The sequence below is a fragment of the Ambystoma mexicanum genome, chromosome 9 (genome assembly GCF_040938575.1).
Source record: "Ambystoma mexicanum isolate Mex_15411 chromosome 9, UKY_AmexF1_1, whole genome shotgun sequence".
NCBI classification, from domain to species: Eukaryota; Metazoa; Chordata; class Amphibia; order Caudata; family Ambystomatidae; genus Ambystoma; species Ambystoma mexicanum.
Genome location: NC_090931.1, coordinates 1384502286 through 1384528257, shown reverse-complemented (window position 1 = coordinate 1384528257; position 25972 = coordinate 1384502286). Strand labels below are relative to the sequence as shown.

The 25972-nt window shown below is 47.8% G+C and overlaps 1 protein-coding gene across 3 annotated transcripts; it reads left to right on the top strand.

Moving 5' to 3' along the window:
- Window positions 1-16595: 16595 nt before the first annotated feature.
- Window positions 16596-22984, top strand: LOC138489134 (uncharacterized). Of its 3 annotated transcripts, none has more exons than XM_069616771.1 (3): window positions 16596-16700; window positions 19310-19379; window positions 19979-22984. In XM_069616771.1, exons 1-3 carry the CDS (start codon window positions 16597-16599, stop codon window positions 20627-20629), a joined length of 825 nt encoding a protein of 274 aa, XP_069472872.1. In that variant the 5' UTR covers window position 16596; the 3' UTR covers window positions 20630-22984. The 3 variants fall into 3 exon arrangements, with proteins under 3 accessions (XP_069472872.1, XP_069472871.1, XP_069472870.1); XM_069616770.1 differs by having other exon boundaries at window positions 16610-16700; XM_069616769.1 differs by lacking the exon at window positions 16596-16700 and adding an exon at window positions 16868-17014.
- Window positions 22985-25972: the final 2988 nt, after the last annotated feature.

Here is a 25972-nt window from a genome sequence, read left to right as displayed (position 1 = left end):
CTCCCTGACGTTCCAAGAAATTACCTTAAGGTCCCCCATGTTTTAGCCACTTCCCGCCCCTTTTCTGTATCTTCTGGATCCCTGTACAGAGTGAAAATGCTAATGAGTGTAAGCTCATACCCCAACATAAACTACCCATAACTATTAACACTACAATTTCCCCAACTTCCCCCCCTCCTTTCCCTTCCCTGCCCCAACTTAATACAGAACTCCCTGCAATCCTGCCCTCCTCCCAACTGGTGCCCAGCTCCATCCCTGGATCTCAGTCACCCCCGCATCTAGTCCTTTTCTTGGTTATCGCCACTACCCAGGTCTCAGCAGGGATATGTTGCCCTACTGGCACCTCAACTACTCTACCTACTGGGGATAGGTCGTCTTCATCCAGTGTCTCCTGTAATGGCCATGGTTCTGAGCACATTTACAGCTAACAGTTGCCCCTTACGTTTCTATATTCCAGTCCAACAAGTACAACTATTGGCTGTTTAAACTAGTCAATGATTGCACTTTCCTAACGAGTCCTTTGCGCCCCCTTCTGACATCTCTGCTGTAGTTTCGCCCACCCCCCAAATATCAAACATGCCACTGGGTCACTTATCGTGTCCTTCTCGCTCTTGACCATCTCCAGACTCCGGATAGCCCTGGGTGTCCAGCCAGCATGTCGCCTCCTCTGGGGTTTCGAAGAAGTGTGCTTTGCCTTTGTGTAGGACCTTAAGTTTCGCAGGGTACAAAAGCATGTATTTGAATCCGGCCGTCCGCAATCTTCTTTTTACCGCCAAGTAGTTGTACCGTTGTCTCTGTACCAGCATGGTATAGTCTAGGTATGCGGTGACAGTCGCCAATGCCTGTGTTATTGTTCCGCCCTTCCGAAAAAATTCCAGGATCTTTTCCCTGTCTCTGTAGTTCAATATCTTTGCTATGATTGCATGGGGAGGAGCTCCAGGTTGAGGTCTTCTCATCAGGGCCCTGCGCGCTCGTTCGGCCGCAAACCACTGGGAGAGCTTGCCAGCCCCTATTTCCTGGATGATCATGTTCTCCACATAGTCCGTAGGATCCATGCCTTCTTTTCCTTCCGGCAGGCTGTTAGGCGGAAACCTGTGCAGTTCCCTCTGGGACCACTGCAAAAGATTTAGGACTACAGGTGTTTGGCAGTAAACCCACTTGGTAGCAGTCTGTACCACACAGATTCACTTGGTAGCTGTGGCTGAGCAGTCAGACTTCCCTCAAGAAGAGTTAAGCAGTATGTGGAGTATACAATATAGGGCAATTCTACACAGTAAGACAAGCAAACACGCAACAAGGCTTCGGTGTAAAGATATAAAGGTATTTATTTATAACGACACATCTATAGAAAACACTCTGGCACTATCACGGCAAACACTTCAATCACAATTACTCTATGAAGAAAACAGTTCAATCCCCCTAATAATAGTTCGACAAGTCTAGGTTCTACCAGCATCACTTATTTGCAGACAGAGGTGTATGCTTCAACCTAGATGGCACTCTAGTATTCGTTAGGACGGGAGAGAAAAATAAGTAGGTTACGAAATCAACACAGTTCAATACTTCACGGGAAAATGCAAGGCAAGAAGACAAGAACCACAATAGATCATAAAGTTCAGAGGCCAGGCCCACTCAGAGAGAGGCAAGGCGATATGTCCCAAAAAGTCTCTTTGTGGAAATGCGTTCGAGTCTTTGTAGCAAATTGTTATTGGAAGATTGGACCAGTTCAGAACAACACGCTAAAGAAAGCTTGGAGGCGACCCAAAGGAAAGGCGAGGATTAAGACACCCCACTCGATCCGGCAGAAAGGGAGGCCAGGTGGACACGGTACCTTGATTGTGGAGAGACAGCTCCGGCGGGGGCAGTTGTTCCTGGTGGTGGATGCACGTCGGGTCTTTGCCAAGAGTAGAGATGTTCTCGTCGTCGAAGAAAAGTGAAGTCCGGTGCACCACCAGGGAAGAGACCAGCCGCGGAGTGCTCCGTCACAAGGCACCACCTTTTGGTCGCGGTACAGGGGTAGTGGCTATCCGGTTGCCGAGGTGCTCTGCAGGGGCAATTCGACCACTGCATCCTGGAGCAAAGAAAAAGCAAAGGGGACTGGTTGTTCCCACCAGTCAGGGGAAGAGACTCTCCGGCAGGGAGATCTCCTCTGTCGTCGGGAAGTGGTGAGTCGGTTCCGCAGGGCTCCACTGGAGGTGTCGTCGTGCAGGTCGGCTCAGCGTTACCCTCGTCGGATTCTTAGGTCCTGTGGCGACTTCTCAAGATCCAGTCCTAAAAGCCCTGCTTTTATGCAGAAAACCCTCATTCATTCAGCCTAGCTGTCAATCAACACACGCTAAGTGGTGAGCGGGGATGCTCACCACTTGGGCCAATCACACCAGAGTGCGACCGGAGTTGGCAAGGCAACTCGGTCCAGGGTGCCTAAACCCCCTCCCACACCCCTGTGGTAACCCAGACAGAATGGCACCACTTTGGAGTGTCTCTGTACAGAAGCCCGCCAAAAGTGGAACAAAGGGCTCGCCCTTTGGTTTAGGAGTCACAGATACCAACACAGACGCCATTTTAAAAACCGAGTTCTGGCAGAAAATACCATCCGGTAAACTTATTTAAGATAAGTAAACTGATGGTATGTTAGAGATTAGCGAGGAAAAAGTATCAATCTCCAACAATGGGAAGAATCCCATAGGGTTATGTTCGAGGTCGAACATAACAAGTAGTTTCCACTGCCACCAGCCAAAACTCGACGAGGGGGGACGGGACAGTGCCCCCTCGAATAACAGACCTAGGAGTAATCGAATTACCCCTACTAGTAGGTCCACAATAGGATGGTTTGTACTAGTTCTGTTAGTAAATTTAGGTCTAGTAAAGCCAATGGTGACTTTACATGGCCGGGGAGACAGTAGTCAGTCCCCGGGTATGGAGTCTATGATGGAGGTCCGCTAGGACGCCCCAGTGCTACGGCACGGAGGGTGCGGTGTAACACACATAGCAAAACATATGAGACCCTATGGAGTAAAAGACCCCATAGCCCATAGAACACATTGACATTCAAAGGAATTACACACATTCATGTCCAAGAGTGGGAAAAAAAGAGTCTCACTCTTGGCAGGATGGAAAAAAACAAACTCCAGAAATCCAGCAAAGCTGCTGGGGGACTCACTAGGTTAGGAAATTCAGCCTAAACAGAGAATTCTCCCTAACACAGGCCTACCACGCATATATTATTGCGTCTTGCTTGCCCTTCGGCCTCCTCAGCTCGGTTCGCCAGATTGGACATTTGTTGCTTCAATATGTGGACCTCCTTGGCATTGGCGGTGCTAGTATCCGTGTTGGTTTTCACAGTGCTTTCTAGGCCACTCCGCCAGTGCTCTTACATCTTGCCTCAATAGGTTGACTTCTATCCCTACTGCGTCGATCTTCGTTTCCAATGCCGCCTTCAGGTCTGCCATCGCAGCCCCCAATGAGGATTTCAGTTCCGTTATGGCTGCAAGGATCAAATGGTTGTCCCTTGGGGAGGTTGTAGCTTCCGGCGCAGTGGCCTTGGTTTGCACAGGCGTGGTTGGGGACTGCTGTGATTTCGTAAAAATGTCCATTGTTGGCTGCTCACCCTTGCTTTTGCCTCCCTTGAGAGCCATTGCACTGGGCGTCCACGGCTTTGCCCGTCTGCTGCTCACAATTGCGTCTCACCTGCGGTATGAAGGTTGTGCTGATCCACAGCCTTAACTTCTCAGAAGCGGGCCTTCTTGTGCTCTGTCTGCTATGTGTGTTTATTCGTCAGAGTATGAGTACCCCATGAGGGGTTGCTGCTTTATCCTCTCGGCCTTTTGGCCTGCATATTCATAACTATGCAATGGGGGACCCAGCACTTAATCAGTTCCAAGCGTAGGCCTTGACCCAGTCTCCGCTAGATCCCACTCCCATGTGTTCCATGTGTGCCCTCTTTGTGCAGGCAGTGGTGTGTGCTGGCTATTATACTGAGTTTGAGTCCTTCCTCCCGGACTAGGGTTCTGTTTAGAGATGTAGGGCAGGCCGATTTTTAGCTCTGCTGGTTTAGTGGCAATTTGCAGGGCTACTTGCGCCTCGTTGTTGCACAGTGCCTATTGTGGCACTCGCTAACTCCTCTGGGGGTGTCCTCATCACTTCTCCGCACCTCTTTGGTTTGCCTCTGTCTTTAGTTTGTGGGGGGTGTGCCTCCAATATCTTCCTCCTTATGCCGCAAAGCTTGCTGCCTAGGCGCCTCTTACTGGGGCTTAGTGCCTCTGTCCCCAATGGGGCTGTAGTCTTTCCTCCATTCGGTGCTCCTAGCCTTTACCCCTCACCTTGTCCCAGTGTGTCCTCTGCCAGACCTCTTTATTTGCATCCACTGGCGACAGTCTTTTGCTGTTGTGGGGCTCACTACCTGGCAGCCCTGTCTGGAGACTGGTTCCTTCACTTTCTCCCTCTGTGGCTTGCACTCTGGGCTTTGGTCAATCCATGCATGCACTCCCTTGTCAGGGCACACACTTTTTGTGCTTGTCCTCATCCACAGCGTGCCCTGCTTCACCTTTGTCCTTGCTCACTCTCTCTGTGTTGGCCTGAAATGATCTTGCCCCTTAGTTGGCGCTCCTCATTTCCAGCAGTTTAATATTCCTTCAATACATTATGCCACCCATGTTGTGCATCAACTGCCCTTCCGTGTGCAGGCATTCTCATTGCAGTGTTCCGTATCAAGCAGGCTGTCTATCTATTGTCCTTGCCTGCTGCTGTGGCGCTTCTCGTAATCCAGCCGTTTTAACGTGGCACTTCATTGGATTAGTTTTGCCCGTAACGTTCTGAATTAGTGGCCACGAGCTCAGGCACTGATACAATGTGTCCTCCCTCGCTGGCTCACGCTGTTACGTTTCTCCCCGACACTCGACTCCGTCTCTAGTGCCAGCCGGGCATTTTTCTTTTATATATATACATATATATATATATTTATTTTTTTTCCTTCTTTCCTCAGTTCGCTTTCTCCGGCTCTCCTCGCGCACCGCTGCTAAGGGTAGCAGGGGCTCATATAGATATCAGCAGGTTCTCCGCTTCACTCACGGCAGCGACCATTGTGGAATACTTTCTTTTCCACCGGCACTGCAGTCTTCTTACGGGCGCTCCTCCCTCACGACGCCAACTCCTCAGTAAGAAAAGTAGCTATTGGCTGTCCAAAAAGTAGCTAGAAGTAGCTAAATGACGTAATCGCCTAATTTGCATAATTGGGCAGGTGCTTGATGGGTGATTGAAAATCAGAGAGGCAAACATCTGTGAATTTCACTTTAAAAATCACCCTTCTACGAACGCACCAGTATGTCTGAAAACACGTAGAATGTGACTCCAGGTGGCTTAAGGTTGCCTGTTCTGGTGCATAGAGCCCCAGAGAATTCATTACTTTTCCGGATAGAGCCGTATACTGAATTATGTATTGATATTTTATCATAGTACAGTTTACTTCTGGAATAAAAAGTTTGACATTTATTTATGTTTTGCTATTTTCATTTTTGCAACACAGTTGTTCAAACATTTTTGACTGCAGCCTTGTGGGTTTATTCTGACAAAATGCACCAATGGAGCTTTCTAAAATACATAACTGACCGCACACGATAGAAAGATGTTCAAATCTGTTAAATATTCTTAATGCAAGTGAATATTGAATTCACTTTCTAAATTCACTGGGGAAAAACTGCAGAGCCGAAAGGCAACGTTTGCCAGTGCCCTGCATCAGCAGCCTGATCAGTGCAGCACTCCACGAAATGGAGGCTGAGCCTGACAGGCTGCGGGATGGGGTCACGCTTTGCTGTTGCATACACTGGTGACCCCACAGCTGTCAAGTCAAGAGTTATGTCCGGATTAGGTCAGTTGTTAGTGAGAAATCTAGCTACTTTTTTTTCATTGGTTTGGAAACCAATAGAAAAAAGTGTAATTCCCAAACCAATGGAAGAAAGTAGCTAGATTTCTCGCTAGCCGCTTTTTTAGCAGAAAGTCGCTAGAGGGGCGCACTTTCTCGCTAAATATAGCGACAAAGTCGCCAAGTTGGCAACACGCGGCGTGGGGCTTCGTTGTCCGATGCCCACTACAGCTCTCTGCACTTGTTGCGGTCGGGTGTAATTACTGCTATAGCACTTGCTCTATGTGATATTTGTGCTGTTATTGTTCTTCTGCGCTGAGGGCCCGCTTTCTAGTGTTTAGTCAGTCGCAGGCATCTTCCCACTGCCCGCAACAGACGTTCGTGCTGTTTGGTAAAATTAAGTGCAATCCTTTGTTCTATGGCGCCGGCCATCTTGTTTATCCCGTGTCGCACTGGGTCGCAGACTTCACTTAGCTCGTACTATTTCATTCCTTCATTATGGCAATCCAGTTTGTTCACAGGGCTGCACCAGCCTGTCATGTATTCGGGTTTCCGTTTCTGTGCACAAACGCACGGCGTTACAGCTACTTCTTCAACGGATCTTGTCGGATCAACAGGAGCTCCCGAGGAGACGCTTCCTAATGCATGGCCCTGTAGCCACGCCCCCTATATATATAAATATATATATATATATATTTTTTTTTTGTTTTGTTTTGTTTAGGGAAATTGTTTGTTTGGTAAATCATTTGCTATGTTTTTGTGTTGAAGAAAATGGCGGGTTGTGAGATCAAAGATGCAGTGATGTGAATCAGCGAGAACAGTGATGTTGCTGCAGGGGAGCAGGTGGACCCGGAACTATGTCTTTCTACCTCAAATTTGAAGAAGGCGAAGCACAGTTATATGGCATGAATTCTTTCTTTGTGGTGAGGCACAGGCAAAATCAAGCAAGCAAGGGCTGAGACACTGCTGGAGCTTTCCCTACCAAAAAAATCTGGATTGAAAGTGGATTGCTACTGGATTTTCCCAAACATTTAAATCCTCTTTAAATCCTCTTTAACTCCAGAAACTCCCATTGTACTCAGAGGATTGCTTTTGGCTTCTTTTTGGCTTCATGCACCCTTAAATATGTTAATTAGCAATCCTCAGTGGAATGCAATCCCAAAACAATCCAAGCAATCCAATCCCCAAACAATCCACTAAAAATCCCAAAACAATCCAATCCCCAAACAATCCACAAAAAATCCGAAAACAATCCAATCCCCAAACAATCCACTAAAAATCCAAAAACAATCCAATCCCCAAACAATCCACTAAAAATCCAAAAACAATCCAATCCACAAGCAATCCAATCCACTAAAAATCCACTCCCCAAACAATCCTATAAAAATCCAAAAGCAATCCAATCCCCAAACAATCCACTACAAATCCTAAATCAATCCAATCCCCAAACAATCCTATAAAAATCCAAAAGCAATCCAATCCTCAAACAATCCACTACAAATCACAAAACAATGCAATCCCCAAACAATCCTATAAAAATTCAAAAGCAATCCCTAAATAAATACAAAAGCAACGGATTACATCCGGTTTCCTTTTGGCTTAATGCACCCTCGTAGAGATCCAAAAGCAATGCAATGCAATCCCCAAATAAACCTTTTGAAATCCAAAAGCAATTAATGTAGTCACCAAATAATCAAAAAAACAAAGCAACCCCAAAAATATCCTTTAACAATATAGGCATTGTTTCGGTTTATGAGCTGGAAATAAATTTAGGAGTTTAACAAAAATAATGTTTACTATAATCCTGAAAAGAAACGCTTAAAAAACACATTCGGTGCACCTTGTTGAATTGGGCTTTAAAAGCCTCACTGTGGCTTAACTGCTGCCCATTTTAGAGAGTTGCATTTTGAATTGTTTAGAACTATAGTGATGACTTATTAGGTCAGTCATTTAGGTAAAATGGCCACGAAAGTCAGGACCATGTAATGGCATATTAACTATATTTAAAAAAAAGCAACATTTTTTTTCACTACTATATTTATTAAAAAGAGGCAGAGATTCAATCGGACACTGTGTACATAGCACAAAAACACGACTGTAGCAATCCAAAACATGGGTGCTTTACAATTAAAAAATGGGTGAGAGGACCCAGAACCAGTCCAGAAAGTCACACGAGTCTGGTGGGGGCCCAGCCCAGGGACCAAGCGAGTCCGGTGGGGGCCCAGCCCAGGGACCAAGCGAGTCCGGTGGGGGCCCAGCCCAGGGACCAAGCGAGTCCGGTGGGGGCCCAGCCCAGGGACCAAGCGAGTCCGGTGGGGGCCCAGTCCAGGGACCAAGCGAGTCCGGTGGGGGCCCAGCCCAGGGACCAAGCGAGTCCGGTGGGGGCCCAGCCCAGGGACCAAGCGAGTCCGGTGGGGGCCCAGCCCAGGGACCAAGCGAGTCCGGTGGGGGCCCAGCCCAGGGACCAAGCGAGTCCGGTGGGGGCCCAGCCCAGGGACCAAGCGAGTCCGGTGGGGGCCCAGCCCAGGGACCAAGCGAGTCCGGTGGGGGCCCAGCCCAGGGACCAAGCGAGTCCGGTGGGGGCCCAGCCCAGGGACCAAGCGAGTCCGGTGGGGGCCCAGCCCAGGGACCAAGCGAGTCCGGTGGGGGCCCAGCCCAGGGACCAAGCGAGTCCGGTGGGGGCCCAGCCCAGGGACCAAGCGAGTCCGGTGGGGGCCCAGCCCAGGGACCAAGCGAGTCCGGTGGGGGCCCAGCCCAGGGACCAAGCGAGTCCGGTGGGGGCCCAGCCCAGGGTCCAAGCGAGTCCGGTGGGGGCCCAGCCCAGGGTCCAAGCGAGTCCGGTGGTGCCCAGCCCAGGGAGCAAGCGAGTCCGGTGGGGCCCAGCCCAGGGAGCAAGTGAGTCCGGTGGGGCCCAGCCCAGGGAGCAAGTGAGTCCGGTGGGGCCCAGCCCAGGCAGCAAGTGAGTCCGGTGGGGCCCAGGGAGCAGCAAGTGAGTCCGGTGGGGCCCAGCCCAGGGAGCAAGTGAGTCCGGTGGGGCCCAGGGAGCAAGTGAGTCCGGTGGGGCCCAGCCCAGGGAGAGAGCAAGTGAGTGAGAGGGGACCTAGATCCTGGTCCAGGGAGTCATACAAGTATCCATGCCAAGGGCAAAGAGCAAGGGAATTGGGAACTACACTTGTGTCGAAAAGACGAGGTTTGGCGCCTTCTTCTTAATCCGGTAGTTCCCAATTTTGTTTTGGAGGGCTTTTCTGTACTCGGCTGCAGAGAGTAATGGAAAGCCAATTTCCCTGGATTTAACATGGATAAATTCTGAAATGCAAAAAAACATGTGTAAGAAGTTTGAAAAGAGCAAGCAAAGTACTTTTTGGTTGACACATGGCTGTGAGAAATAAAGCATAGACGATTTTTACTGTATTCCCTCTAATGTGCTTTAGTAATTCCATTTATGTACCTTGTATAGCGTCCTGTCGATGACGATCCAGTGTTAACCTCCCCTTTGCTGCCATCAGTTCTTCTTTTGTGAACAAAAGATCCAGCAGCTTATTCTGTAGGTAACGTGCTGGGTTGCCGGTCTGTGATTTTCTGGCAGTTACCACAATCTCCCTCAACTTCACTGGGTTCACCAACACATCTGCAAACCTGCATGTCCCATCTGTCACAAGGGGTATTTTTCTCTGTGTACACAAAAAATGAAAAATTACTACATTTCTCAAAGCTGTCAATCTGATCAAAGAATGGCAATTCCGTAGTTGTTTCCCATTTATTTGCATAATTGGTATATTGTGAAGAAATGACCAATGTCACGTTTCCCCCATGTACAGTGCATTGGTAAAGGAGCCATACAAGCAATGCCTACCTGGAGCTACATTTGGCTCCCAGGCCAACTAATGTCGATCACGTACACCTATGGGAATTTAACTACCTATGGGAATATTTAACTACCTATGGGAATTTAACTATGTGCTTGCTTTTGGGAATTTAACTATGTGCTTGCTTTTATAACTATCTAAAAAAATTAAAAATTAAATAAAAATTAGGACACCACTATATGACATTGGCAGCATAACGGTCTTAAGTAATGGACATGTTACATGTGGGCATATAATGAGTGATGGACAATAACCGGTGAATACATGAGCCACAGTATTTCAGCTACCTTTTCCCACCCTTTTGACATTTGTCTAGAAGCCCTATGGCTTCATAGGAATGTTGGGGAGGAGGGTTTCAGATTTGGGTGGAGACACACAGAAGCCTACAACCAATAGCATTTGGATAGAGAAAGAAACATTTATTTATTTCATAGGGGCACAAACCAACTTTTATTTAACTCTAATGGCACTTACCTCTGATGCAGTTGCAGTTGATGGGCCAGGGTTGGGATTTGGATTGGGAAAAACTGTTTCTGTGGCTCCCGTCCGCCGCCTCTTTATCCACTGGAGGGCCAGTTCCAAGCAGTGCTCAACTGCTACCTGCTGGCGGGAATCCATTGTGTCCCAGTATGCTGAAATAATAGTACAAATATTATTACACATGTTAATACAGTACACATTTTAATGACAATTACCAAGATTGCAATGTAGTTACTCAAAGCACATACCGGTTAAGCTTTCCACCATATTGTCATCTTTGTCTATCGGGGGCCGATCGACCGTTTCCGTTGTCCCTGGTCCATAATCTCCAAATGATGATTCCATGCTCCCCCTCAAGACACTGCTCATGTCTTCATGTTCAGTGTCTTGTTCACAATGGGCTATTCCTGCCCCATTTAAGCCCTGGTGCATTTCGAGTCTGCGTGGCCTTAGATGTGACTCTATTGGCCATGAAGCTTGGGGACTATATAGTGGTGGTGCCATGGTCTTACTGAGTTCATCTGGCTGTATACCCTGTGTAAATGGCGTGGAGTGGATAAGCCGTTGTTGTGGCTGGCTAGTGTGGTACAAGTATGGTTCACACCCCTTATTAGGTGTAGCCCATTGCCCTTTAGAAGCCGCCATATCCGGGAGAGGTAGAGGCAGTGGCGTACGGAGGCCTGGTTGCGATGATGTATTTGGGAAACCCCTGAATTGTGGAGGTGTAAATACCTCGGAATTTTCAACCCTCCCTGTGACTGCCCTTGGTGACAGTCTAATTTGCACCTCTGGAAACACTGGAGTAAGAGGAAGAGGATGTGCCATGAACATAGACACCTCTGCTAGCTTGGAAGGATGCAAATTCTTTTTGGCTAGCGCTTGTTTCTTTCCGCTTACTTCACTACTGTCACTCTGTGAAGGACCTTCTTTCCTACATCTTTTTTTTTTACTCGCTTCATTACTCTCATCCCTCATTTCTTGCAGTACAGTGTTCAAAACGACACTAGCTCCTCTCTTTCCTCCAGATAGTTTTTTTACATGTGCCTTTTCTTTGAGGTGGCATAAGAGGGCATCACCCGTCATGTTTCGGGGCACATTTTTTCGGATAAAAGTAACACAGGTTGATCGTTCTGAAAAATAAAATTATATATAAAATGATAGCAACTTCTAGTACTGCAAACAGCACTCACAACACACACCCGACACAAACACCTGCAACCACTGAACAGCCCTGGCACGACAATCCAGTGCCCACTTCCAAACCAACATAGAAACAGTTTGTCCTAGTTCCACATGCATCAACAGAAAAGCACAAACTCTATACTTAACCGCCTTCCCTTACTAACCAACACCCTAACTCCTCTATGTAGAGCCAATTGAGCACGTGGGGACTGTAATAATGGTGCCGGTGCGCTACACAAATCAAACATTCTTCTATGATAACAAATCCCCTTTGCGTTATTGAAATACACCTTGAGAAGCTACGAGAGATTTAGATGGCTGACATAGTATCAACTAGTGACTCACAACAACTTACCACCAGACAATACAATTGTTCCTGAGTAATCCTTTTTCCGAATCACATAGTTTCCGTCGTGGTCCAGTTCTGGAGTATCAAAAAAGGCACGAATGCGCCCCCAGTCATCTCCACGCAAGTCGTCAGTGATGAACTCCACGTCTTCTTTTCCCAAGCACTGAACGGTATCGTCAGATTCAAAGTGCACCACAAAAAAAGAGTCATCTGAGCACCAAGATTGGGCCATCTTAAATTTCCTAGTGGTCTGAAAGACACCCAAATGTTAAATACCCAATGCAAGGCATAAATTATTTCACTAAATTTGAAAACCGATGTTTCATTTCAACTAGTCGCAATATAAACTTTATGGAAAATGGCAACTAATAATGCATGCTATGTGAGCAAAGCGGTTTATCGGGCAGGGGATTGAGTAGCACATGTTCATTTTCCCAGAAAAGGGGTGATTGAGATTGGGCATTAGTTTACCAGAATAATATTTTATTTATATCGCACTCATACACAAAGTGTGTCAGAGTGCGTAATGGCAAGGGAGGAGTGGAACAAAAACAACAATCTTACTAGGCCCAGTGACATTGAGAACGCGCAAATTCATGTGAGAGGGGAAGGGGAAAAAGTGCATGGAGGGGCAGGGGGTGGGAAGCGCGGAGCACAGTAGAAAAAGATAAATAGAAAATAAATAAATAATAAAGACAACAAACAGTGGTAGTGCAGCCAGCAAGTGGCAAGTGCTGGGTTAAGGCAGCAGACAGGGTAGGTCTGATAAGTGCATGAAGAAAAAGGGAGAGGGGGCAACTGTGGGTGGGTCGCAGGGTGGGCAGTCACTTCCCACCTAAGTTACCTTGGAACTTAGGAGATATTACTTGTCACGTCCAAAGAATAAACAGTTTCACAGAACACTCTTGTTGGAATGAAAATATGTTATAGTACAAATACTGCCATATGTTTGGATACAGGCTGAATAAAAAATGTACTCAAAAAGCCAAATCTGGAATATACTATTAATTTTTGCACAGCTATCCTTTACATTTTGCGGACCAAAAACCTATCTACTGTTGGTGACTGGACACCTATTGTAGTTTCTCATCACAGCCACACACTTTGTATATATGCACTCTATTCAGAGCCTCACTCTCTCCCCACGTTTCATCTACACTGGATTCTCTCCCCTTCTCTCTCTGGCGCCCTCGCATGCATCCCCTCTTGTCATGTCACTCACGATTTCTCACTCTACTCACATGATATGATAATTTCTTTATAGCACGCCTATACACAATGTGTTTCAAATCGCTTCGAGGCAAGGGAGAATACAATGGCACTCTTACAGGCCATGAACAGTAAGAGTTTACTCAGCCTGACGACATGTCAGATAGTGCAAAAGCTACGACATAGATAAGGAAGGGAGGGGGAGAGTGGGAAGGAAACGAAACAGTGGGCTAGTCAAGCATAGGCATAGTCTAGTGTACATCATTGCAATGGGCAGCACAGTGGGCTAGTCAAGCATAGGCTAGTGTACATCAATGCAGTGGGCAGCACAGTGGGCTAGTCAAACATAGGCATGCTTAGTTTATAGAGTAATTTAGTTGCTCTGCCAGTAAGATAAGAAGCGTGGGTGGGTAGGCTAACACAGTTTCACTGGTAGGGCAGAAACAGTTTGGCAGGTAGGCTATTGCGAAATACTACCAGTGGTAGAGACACAGTTAGTTCTATGTTGGTACTGGTACAATGGCTATATTATATATGTGAGAGAAGGAGTGACGTTGAATTTAGCGTGCTGGGAGCAAACCTATATCAAGTGGGTGTACAGGCTGGGGTGGCGGTAACAACCATAACATAGGCGGGTGAAAAGCCACTGGCTATTGTTGGTATGTATCCAGAACGTGAGGCGGGGCAAGACTGGATTCCGGCGTTATTCTGTAATTCAACCGGACATAGCTGCTTGGCCAGAAATGGTGCTGCGTGTCCATTGACACGTGTAGGTGTCGTAGCCAGAGAGAATATGACAGATTGCGGGTAGTGGCAAGAGGAGCCTTAGCACTAGCAGGACGGAGGGGCCGCAAAGGGTAGTGTGGGGACAACATAAGTAGAAAATTAGAGCAGCAATCGCATGTGTAACACACAGGAAGGGTGGCAGAGCCCAAAAATAAAAAACTATGAATACAGGTAGGGCAGCAAAGAACTGCTTGTTCGGTATGTGTGAGCAGAACAGCCTGCATACACACACAAGCAGGGAGAGACACTTAACACAGCACGGCAGGGCCATAACAAGCTGCATCAGATCGCAACACAGGAGGAAGAAGGCTGCGAGCCAGCCAGTGCCTAGACTCCGAAACATCTGCATGGAATGTCCAGTTCAGGGACTGCAGACTCCAAGGCTTGGGAAAAGGCCATCGGATGAAACAGCAGCACACTGGGCATCGGAGGGGTGGGGGGGGGATGGCACACTGGGCATCGGAGGGGTGGGGGGAATGGCACACTGGGCATCGGAGGGGTAGGGGGAATGGCAGTACAGGGTAACGGAGGGGGTGGGGGGGCCTAGCAGTACAGGGTAACGGAGGGGGTGGGGGGGCATTGTAGTAGAGGATAACGGCGGGCTGGGGGGGCTAGCAGCACAGGGTAACGGTGGGGGGCTAGCAGGGATCGGAGGGGCTGAGGGGGCTAGCTGCACTGGGTAACGGAGGGGGTGGGGGGATAGTAGCACACTGGGCATCGGAGGGGTGGGGGGGAATGGCAGTACAGGGTAACGGAGGGGGTGGGGGGGCCTAGCAGTACAGGGTAACGGAGGGGGTGGGGGGGCCTAGCAGTAGAGGATAACGGCGGGCTGGGGGGGCTAGCAGCACAGGGTAACGGTGGGGGGCTAGCAGGGATCGGAGGGGCTGGGGGGGCTAGCTGCACAGGGTAACGGAGGGGGTGGGGGGGCCTAGCAGTACAGGGTAACGGAGGGGCTGGGGGGGCTAGCTGCACAGGGTAACGGAGGGGGTGGGGGGATAGTAGCACACTGGGCATCGGAGGGGTGGGGGGGGAATGGCAGTACAGGGTAACGGAGGGGGTGGGGGGGCCTAGCAGTAGAGGATAACGGCGGGCTGGGGGGGCTAGCAGCACAGGGTAACGGTGGGGGGCTAGCAGGGATCGGAGGGGCTGAGGGGGCTAGCTGCACTGGGTAACGGAGGGGGTGGGGGGATAGTAGCACACTGGGCATCGGAGGGGTGGGGGGGAATGGCAGTACAGGGTAACGGAGGGGGTGGGGGGGCCTAGCAGTACAGGGTAACGGAGGGGGTGGGGGGGCCTAGCAGTAGAGGATAACGGCGGGCTGGGGGGGCTAGCAGCACAGGGTAACGGTGGGGGGCTAGCAGGGATCGGAGGGGCTGGGGGGGCTAGCTGCACAGGGTAACGGAGGGGGTGGGGGGGCCTAGCAGTACAGGGTAACGGAGGGGCTGGGGGGGCTAGCTGCACAGGGTAACGGAGGGGGTGGGGGGATAGTAGCACACTGGGCATCGGAGGGGTGGGGGGGGAATGGCAGTACAGGGTAACGGAGGGGGTGGGGGGGCCTAGCAGTAGAGGATAACGGCGGGCTGGGGGGGCTAGCAGCACAGGGTAACGGTGGGGGGCTAGCAGGGATCGGAGGGGCTGGGGGGGCTAGCTGCACTGGGTAACGGAGGGGGTGGGGGGATAGTAGCACACTGGGCATCGGAGGGGTGGGGGGGCCTAGCAGTACAGGGTAACGGAGGGGGTGGGGGGGCCTAGCAGTAGAGGATAACGGCGGGCTGGGGGGCCTAGCAGTACAGGGTAACGGTGGGGGGCTAGCAGGGATCGGAGGGGCTGAGGGGGCTAGCTGCACTGGGTAACGGAGGGGGTGGGGGGATAGTAGCACACTGGGCATCGGAGGGGGTGGGGGGAATGGCAGTACAGGGTAACGGAGGGGGTGGGGGGGCCTAGCAGTACAGGGTAACGGAGGGGGTGGGGGGGCCTAGCAGTAGAGGATAACGGCGGGCTGGGGGGGCTAGCAGCACAGGGTAACGGTGGGGGGCTAGCAGGGATCGGAGGGGCTGGGGGGGCTAGCTGCACAGGGTAACGGTGGGGGGCTAGCAGGGATCGGAGGGGCTGGGGGGGCTAGCTGCACTGGGTAACGGAGGGGGTGGGGGGATAGTAGCACACTGGGCATCGGAGGGGTGGGGGGAATGGCAGTACAGGGTAACGGAGGGGGTGGGGGGGCCTAGCAGTACAGGGTAACGGAGGGGGTGGGGGGGCCTAGCAGTAGAGGATAACGGCGGGCTGGGGGGGCTAGCAGCACAGGGTAACGGTGGGGGGCTAGCAGGGATCGGAGGGGCTGGGGGGGCTAGCTGCACAGGGTAACGGTGGGGGGCTAGCAGGGATCGGAGGGGCTGGGGGGGCTAGCTGCACTGGGTAACGGAGGGGGTGGGGGGATAGTAGCACACTGGGCATCGGAGGGGTGGGGGGGAATGGCAGTACAGGGTAACGGAGGGGGTGGGGGGGCCTAGCAGTACAGGGTAACGGAGGGGGTGGGGGGGCCTAGCAGTAGAGGATAACGGCGGGCTGGGGGGGCTAGCAGCACAGGGTAACGGTGGGGGGCTAGCAGGGATCGGAGGGGCTGAGGGGGCTAGCTGCACTGGGTAACGGAGGGGGTGGGGGGGGAATTAGCACACATGCAATAATGGCATGTTGGGCAGGGGGGGGTGTGGGGGAGGGGGGGGGGGTTTAGGGAACCTGCCTGTTATTGGCTGGCTCGCATTTTCCCGAAATGCGAATGAAACGCGAATGTTGGGCGTATTTGGGCATTTAAAGCAAACAGCTGCTGCTAGACGTCGGGATCGCGGTGCACGGCGGTTTCTGCACAAGGTATGTTGGCCGGGATCGGGTGGCTGACCTGGGGTGGGGGGCAGCGGAACATAGCTCGGGGCAGCGCGCCGAAACGCGATCTGGTGGAATCGAATGCAATAATGGGGTATGGTGGCCTGGGGGGGGGGGGGAATTATAATTTTATGCGTGGCAGCAGGATTGATCATGCACCGCCCAGCACGCTCCCAAGCCAGAAGCCAGTTACCACGGCAACGCGTGCCCTTCGCCATATTTGAAAATATATTTTGGGGCAGAATCGCCATATTTGAAAATATATTTTCGGGCATCACACGCGGTCAACGCTGATCGCGTGCGCGCAATACCGCACAATGTGAACAGCAATAAGGACTGGCACAGAATGCAGGGCGCAGCGCGGCCCGAATTGCATGCGCTGGCGTCGCTCCCCACGCGGATTTAAACGTACGTAAATGACAAAAAATACAAAATAAAGCTGCAAAGTGCTTACCTTCTATCAGCGTGATCTCGCAATCCCTCCAAACAGTTTTGCAAGTCCGATTTTCTTGAAAAGTGCCCATATATATCCCCAAGACCATACCCCCCACAAAGCAAGTCCATGATATAGACAGAGAGGACAGACTGGGTTGGGGAAGGAATGCTGGGAAATGATAGACAGAGAGGAAAGACTGGGTAGGAAAAGCAAAGCAGGGACAGAATAGGCAGAAAGGAAAGACTTGATTGAAAGGAAACCAATGTAGCCCAAAAGTTTAGCCCATGTCGTTTTTTATAACTGTGCTTGGGAGAAAAAAAATTGTTGTTGAAATATACATACTTGTCAACATTCTGTGACCGAAAAGATGTAGGATTTTTCAAGTTTCAAAAACATTATTTAGCATAATGACATCACAGGAAATTACAAAACATATATTATTAGCACCACTGGAGCATTCGAAAATGCTAACCCATCAAACAGCACAACATGGAAAGATGCTCAAATGTTTAAAATGTATAATTGTGAATGGTAAATTAACACCAAATTCAATTACCTAACTTCACAGAAAATAATCACACTGAGCTGGTAGGCAATGTTTGACACTGCTCTGTAACAGCAGCCTGGGCAGTACATATTTATTCCAGCAGTGCAGGTTGAACAACATGGAGACTGATACCCTCCTCAGTCTGATAGGCAGATACTGTGTATGTTGGTACGCTCTGCCACTGAATTAAAATCTGGTGCTGTGTCCCCATGTGCACCCAGGCCCCCGCCTGCAGCCTTGCGCCCAATCCTTTCCCCTTCCCCTCCCTCCGCCCGCCTCCCGGCCCTCCCTCCACCCGTGATTGGCCACTCGGGCCTAGACTCTTGGAGGCATGCACTAAATTTTAGCTTGCGTCACACATAGCTCCCAACCTTTTTTGTCTCGTAGGCGGGTGAAAACACCCGATTTTCTTTTTGGCGGGTGAGATGCCCATAGAAGTGAATGGGCGCCTGAGGGACTGGGCGGGTGATTCATCTGCTTTCAAGGCGGGTGACACCCGCCAAAAGCGGGTGAGTTGAGAGCTATGGTCACATCTAGACAGGATTATGAATGTTAGCATGTACCACACTTAGATGGAACTCTCAATTTCAGCTTGCGTCACATAACAGGATTGTTAATGTTAGCATGTACCACACTTAGATGGAATTCTTGACTCTAGTCTGCGCCGCACCTAGACAGGATTATGAATGCTAGCATGCGCCACACTTAGATGAAACTGTGAATGATGACAAGTGCAACACCCGAATGGAATCATGATCACTAGCCCTCCTCACATCTAGACAGAATTTTGAAATTAGCAAGCGCCACACACTCAGAAGGAATAGTGAATGATAGCAAGCATCATACCTAGACACAATTGCAAGGACAGAAAGGCCAACTAACCAATCCACTAACGATCTCATCTCTCTGCATACCGTAAAACACCCCAAGCCCAGCCAACGGACCCACCGGGCTGAGGCTGCCAACAGCAAATCACTGCTCTCTTGCACTTTTCCAGCTTATTCCCACTAACTCACCCCCACCTCTCCCTTTTTCAGAGCCGCCAGGGGACCACTCCGGTGGTGATAGTGCGCGGTATAAATATCCTTTAACATTAACATTAACTTGCCTCCACTGGTGGTTCACCTAAGGTCTGTCCCAGCAAGAGTGCAGGGCAGAGTCATGTAGCCATACATGCCAACCCTCCCGATTTAGGCGGGAGACTCCCGATTTTTTTCATTAAAAACAGTACAATTAGTAACTGTCTGCCGCCTAAAATAACAATATCCCCAATGCATTCCTTTGGGGAAAATCTGTGGACGGTAGGACTGTTTCAAAAACAGTAGCCTACTGCCTAAATCAATAGGGTTGGCAAGTATGAATATATTGTGCAAAACTAAGAAAAAAACGAGCCTATTAGTTTAACTGGCAAAGACAAACTTTAGCTGCAAACATGGACTGTAAATCTCTTTATGAAGTATGTGCAGGCAGAGTGCAGGGCTGTGCGAAGATATTGTATTGTTTATTTATATAGCACCTATACACAGAAAAGTGTTTCCAAGCGCTCAAGGAGGGTGGGCACAAGGGGGAATACCAACAGTCAGCTAGGGCCCTTGCAATACTGAGACGATAATAGTCTGCACAGGCAGAGCAAGAGACTAGAGGCAACCTGCAAGGAGTTTTCACATATCCATCCCCAATGCTGCCTATATTTTAGTTTACATGTTTTACTTGTTTACAGCTGCAACATACTTGCCGATAAAATGACATCTGGGAATCGAAAGAAACGTGGTCCATATGGAAAAGAACTGGTAGGCATATTATTTGTTTTCTGCTTGCTTTACTTACATCTGCTTAAGAAATGTTAATTATTTAAGAGTACCATCCATAGTATTTATTGTTTGGGGGTAGAGACAGTAGGCTATTCAGGCTGCCCTCGGCCACCTCCTCTCCATCTCTCATCACCTAACTGCCATTCAAGATTGGTGTGATCGTATCTCTCCAGTGGCTCCCAGTGGATACAAGGATTACATTCAAAACCCTTGACATTGTCCACAAGGCTTTCTGGGGCCTGGGTCCAAAATACTTTCAGCTATCCCTCCTCAAATACCTCCCCTCTCAGGCTCTTCGCTCCGCTACCTCTCTGTCCCTCAGGGACAGTCGGTTTTCAAAGAAACGAGCTGGGGATAGATCTCTGTCTTCGTCTGGTACCTCCCTCTGGAACATCCTCCCTGCCACTCTGAATAAATAAACGAAATAAATACAATTGTAAATGTGGGTACATATATAGGGAGTTTTTAAAAAAAATATTGGCAGAAGTGTTCTTCTTTTAAATAGTCACACACTCCTTTTCTTTTCACATGTATTGGTCATATCATTAAAGTTCAATTACATTTTCTTTCATATACAGAGAACAACATTCATAGATGTCAACCAAAGCACATCTTGCGCGAATGACTTTGAACCCAATTCAAAAAAGACCAGAATAACAGAATCAGCAACTACAGAAGAAAGCCATTCATGTAAAATACAGCCATCATCTTGCGAGGAAGCAATTGGGACTTTTAGTTCCTGTTCAGATTCTGAATCTTTTACTTCACAATTAAATAGTGATGATGGTGGCATATCATCAAATTATGAGGGACATTGCACACCAGAGGATTTTGTGGCTATTCCGGCCACAGGGATTGATGTTGACGATGAACTCTTTGAAAAAGTCCTTATGGAATCCAAGTTACGAAATTGTGATGTGCTTGTAGATGATTGTGAAGATGACAACTTATTTAGTGAGCAAGGAGAGATTTTGGATGATATTGATTTCCCTGAAGGAGAAACCACTGAAATTGACGGCGTCCCTCAGGAAATTCCTCCAGGGACTGAACACATTCACTCTGGTACAACCACATCACTCGGGGCTGCTGTTTTGATGATTTGTTGTCTACTAATTAAGTTTAAGTTACCAGATGAGGCAATTTCAGATATTCTAACAGTAATCGGGATGCTTCTTCCTCAAGGTCACTGCATGATCAAATCTTTGTACCACCTTAGACTTTTTTTTTAAGGATTTGGCTAACAATCTGATACCAACAGTTCACTATTATTGTTCTTCATGTTATACCCCAGTTAAAAAGAGTGCTCAACAATGTACTAGTCACGTTTGTGGGAAAAACCTGACCGAATCTGGTGCTATGTCCTATTTTGTTCAGCTATCAATTATTGCTCAGTTGCAAAGTCTGTGGAAAAGAAATGATTTTTCAGATTATGTTAGAACACATCGATTTAAACATTACTCAGAAAACATAGGAAATATTAGCGATATTTATGACGGGCTGCTCTACAAAGAGATGTATAAAAAAGGTATTCTAAGTGACAAGAATAATTTGTCATTCTCAATGAATACAGACGGGGTACCAATTTTCAAGTCTTCAAATGTAAGCATGTGGCCTGTTTATATGTTAATAAATGAGCTGCCAATAGCCATGAGGAAAAAAAGACATAATATATTGCTCTATGGGATATGGATTTCCCCGGGCAAGCCTCCAATGTGGTCATTTCTGCAACCTTTGTATGAGGAACTTGTGTTGCTCGAAAAAGGTTATGAATTTCATGACGAAAATTGACCTTTTCTTTCAAGGTGTGCCCTGTTAACATGCACATGTGACTTGCCAGCAAGGGCTTTAGTTTATAACTGTGTACAATTTAATGGGTACTACAGCTGTTGGCATTGTCTACAAAAAGGGAAGCGTTATAAGTTTCAGAATGGAGGCTCATCACACATATTTCCTTATGATGAAAATGATCCTAAAGGGAACCAAACAATGAGAACCAAAACAACTATGAGTATAGACATTGAGTCAGCTATTGGTAAAATACAAACTGGTGATGCAAATCACGTAGTAAGGGGCCACAAGGGTCCATTTTGGTTTTTGTACTTACAATATACAGACGCAAGAAATAGCTGTGTCATTGATTATATGCACGGAGTGTGTTTGGGTGTCATGAATCTCTTGCTGCGAAATTGGTTCTCAAAAGAGAACAAGGACAAATACTTTTCATTTTTTGATAAAAAAGAATATGTCAGCAATGCTCTAAAAAAGATTAAGCCAACACTGTTTGTCACACGGGTTCCACGTACAATCGAAGACCTTGTACATTGGAAAGCATCAGAGTTCAGAAACTTTCTATTGTACTGGGGTGTACCAATATTAAAAAAGGTACTAACCGAATCTTATTTTGTACATTTCTGTTTACTATCACGAGGTATTTATCAGCTGTCAAAAGAGAGCATTAGTGAGCAGGATTTATCTGATGCTGAAAGATGTTTAATCACATTTGTTGAACTCTACGAACAGTTGTATGGTGAAAGAGGAATGACTCTTAACCTTCACAATCTGATCCATCTGACAGACTGTGTACGTTTTACAGGCCCGCTGTATATCAATAATTGTTTTATTTTTGAAGATTTGAATGGCTTTCTGTTAAAAAATATTCATGCCAAACAAGGTGTTGACATGCAAATTTTGCATGTAATTGGGCTTTGGAAGGTGACACCTTTGCTGTTTGAAGTGCACAAAAAACAACTATCAGATGAAGTGATAGACCTGTATCATAGTGCAGTCAATTGTACTAGATTACCAGACAAAAGTAAAGAAATTGATATGGGCATATGTGCGCTGGGGAAAATTGTTTGGAAACAATTGCCGGAAGAGCATTACAAGCTACTGCAAAACATGTATGGTTTAAAGGAAACTACAGTGAAGTGCTTCCTAAGAGTAAATATGTACAAAAGGGGTTTTTATGTTTATGGATCAGAGTACTGCAGATTGAAAAAGAGACAGCAGAGTGCTGTATCCTATAGAAAGGGAAACCAGCTTGCATTGGGAATTGCAGTTTGCTTTTTACAGTTCGGAGTGGATTCAGCAATATATAATGTTGCCTTGATCGAGAATTTCAAAATGATTGGTAGCATTGGACAGTTGTGGACTGTAGAAAAGGGTGACCTGGTTGATGCTGTGCCAATGAGTGCCATAACTAATGCCTGCAACCTGGTGCAAGTAGAGAGTGAAACATATATCATTGCACCACCAAATCGATATGACCTAGATTAAGAAGCAGAAGATTCTTTTAATTGGCTAAGGAAATCGCGGTAGCAGTAATAGCGTTGCCGCCGCATGTAAGGGTTACCGCCAAACTCGTGATGAGGCAGAAAGTGTTGTCACCATTACTTCATTGTGTATTCTACTACTGACAGCTTTTTTACATGAAAGTGAGGAGTAAAAAAACTGCTTTAAGAAGAACTGTGCTATTAATGTATCTAAGTACCCAGGATGTTAAGTAAAAGAAATGTTTACATCTGCCAAATATGTTTTATGAAAAGAAAATTACAAATATTAAATAAAAAGAACTGTAACTGTTATATGAGATTTGTATGGTCTTATGTTTTAAATCAAAACATCCTTTCAAATTTAATGCATACCAATTTTAGTCTGACTACATACTATTTGATTATTATTGAATTTATTAAGTGCAGACCAAGCTTCGAGAAACAGCAGAGCGCTTTACAGGGGTATACAACAATACAGATGCATAACAGTGCAGTTTTCAGAAATAACAGTAGAACAGATACGCAGCTGGGTGTGGTATATAGAGGGGCACAGAGGAGGAGTACAGCTGTACCGGGTGGCAGGCAGGAGATAGGCGGCCACCCGGTACAGCGAGCCAGGTGGCGCGATGGGAGGTATGGCCGAGGTGTTAGCCATTCCTTCTACCCATTGCTGCAAATTGGTATACCCTGAATGTTAGCGACTAGGCATTATCTACTGGAGAAATTAGTTAAGTGCAGTTGGACTTGTAATTTGCACCAATAAAATGCAAAATGAATAAAACCTAATCTCTGCGAAATGTTTAATCAGATTAAAATGCTAAATAACGGCTACCTGCGTCGAAACTAGTTTGACATTATGTTGCCAACATTTAAATGCAGTAAAAATGTGTGCCTATGTTACTGGATTGTTTTTACAGAGATACAAGTTGGAAAAAATCAACAATACATCTTACAATGTATACTTGCTTGTAAAATAATCCAAAACAAATGCAGTAAAAAATGTGTAGTGTTGCTGGATTGGTTTTATTGAGAAACAAGTTAAAAAAAAAAAAAAGAAAATCCACCACTTTAATAGCAAGCAATCCTTGCTTCAAAAAATCCAAAATAAATCCTGTAAAAATGCTGCCTGGCAATTTGTGTTAGTGGATTGTTTTTACTGAGAAACAAGTCAGTAAAACTCCTAAATAAATCCTGTAGAAATGCCTGCCTAGCCAATTAGTGTTAGTGGATTGTTTTAACTGAGAAACAAGTCAGTAAAACTCCAAAATAAATCCAATAGAAATGCCTTCCTGCCAATTAGTGTTAGTGGATTGTTTTTACTGAGAAACAAGTCAGTAAAACTCCAAAATAAATCCAGTAGAAATGCCTGCCTGCCAATTAGTGTTAGTGGATTGTTTTTACTGAGAAACAAGTCAATAAAAATCCAAAATAAATCCTCCAACCCAAGACAAATAAATCCTTGCTTGAAAAAATCCCCAAAAAATCCAAAATAACTCCCAAAAAAATCTGCAACTTGAAAACAATCCAGAAGCAATCCCAAAACAATCCAAAAAGTGGATTTCTTTTTTACTAGGGTTGCAACGGGTGCAGCTGATGACGTCCCCCCTGACGGACCGGTCAATGGAGCTTCTCTAACTGCTGTACCACTACAGAGTTGTCTCTTTCTCTTTGCAGGTGGCCCACTATTGCCCGGTGCGTCTTGCAGCACTTTGGGTTTCTATCTCTCGCACTAGTGGCCCTTGTGGGTGGCCGCTGTCTTTGGGAGTCTGCCGACTTGGTGTTCCCATCCAGCATGTCGTGCACCCATTGCATGCCCCTTTCCTGGCCATCACCGCCAACTGCTCCTGCTCGGCGCTATCCGGGCGCACCGGTGCGCCACCTTTGTTTTTTCTTGGAGCCATAGTGCTGCCCAAATGGATCGTGTCGCACACCTACAATTATACTCCTGTTCTCAATGCATGTATTCATTCCGTTCCTGCACTGCCCCTACCCATTGCCTTATATTTTAGACAGAAAATAGGCCCCGTTCCCCAAATGCACTCCTCCCATTTGTCGTAGCACAATGTGCTCGTGGTATTTTGTCGTAGCACACTGTGCTCGTGGTATTATAATCATTTCACTTCTCATCCTCCAAAAGGGCATTCCCTGCAGTAGCCGTGCCTCCCGTTTGTTACAATTGTATTTATTTATTTATTTATAACTTATATAGCGCATCCACTGACAGCTTAAGGGCGCTAGACAAACAGAACATAAAAGCCCCAGGATATCAGAGCAGGGAACCACTTGAAGAGTAAAAGGAAGTAAGGAGACCAGCGCGAGGGCATTAGTTCTTTAAGTTTGAAACAGTAATACAGAAATGCACAGTCATCTCGTTTGTGCCTCTCTAGTGCCACCAAGATTACTTTAATTTGGCCTCTAATGCGCACTCGCCACATACAATATTGGTACTCCTATTCATACCAATGCACCGACATGCCCTGGACGCACATGAGCCTGAAACACTGTGTGACCTTGGTTAGCTGTCATGAATGCCAGGTTCGACGACACGGAGCCCGGCGGAATGGAGGAGGCAGCCCCGATAACCCGGGCGGCGTCCTTCTCGGTCCCCAGCCCCTCCCCCCTTTGGAAAAGGGGGGAAGGGGGCAAATTGGGAAAGCCTGCAAATGAAATGCGCGGCAAACAAAAGAAATGCCCGCGAAAGCCGAAGCGCGGAAAAAACGAAGAAAGCCCGCGAAGGGCAACAAAGGGAAAGGGGAGGGGTTTCCCCTTCATAAGGAGCGGGGGTCCCGCTACTAACGAGGAAGCAGCTGCAGCCGAGGGACACCCGTGCACTTCCACGGGACTGCACCAGAGGGTTTTCTTTTTGTTTGCAGTTGGAGGACGCCGACCTGCCCCCCATCACAGAAGGGTTTTTACTGCTCCCGAGTCGGTTGCTGAGCCCAGGCGCGGAAGGGCCAGGTTCCAGTGGAGGTCATGCTCACTATGGTCGCAAGCAGTTTCCAGTTCAAGTGGCGTTCCCGAGGAGGTTTGCGGTCCCGTGTTGAAGGTGCGTCGGGTCGCTGAAAGGGACGAAGAAGGTATGGCTGGAGGGAAAGTACATAATCCGGCATTGGGGGGGGCCGGGGAGTGGTGGGGCGCTGGGCCAGGTTTAAGGTCAGGAGTCCAGGGTCTCAGGCGGGGTTCGTGCTAGCCATTATAATCCGGTTGCGCTACAGAAGTGGGCTGGAGCATTGAAGGGAGTGTAAGGGCACCACCGGCTAGTCGTTATTGCAAACAGGAAGCAGGCCAAGGGTCCCTAGG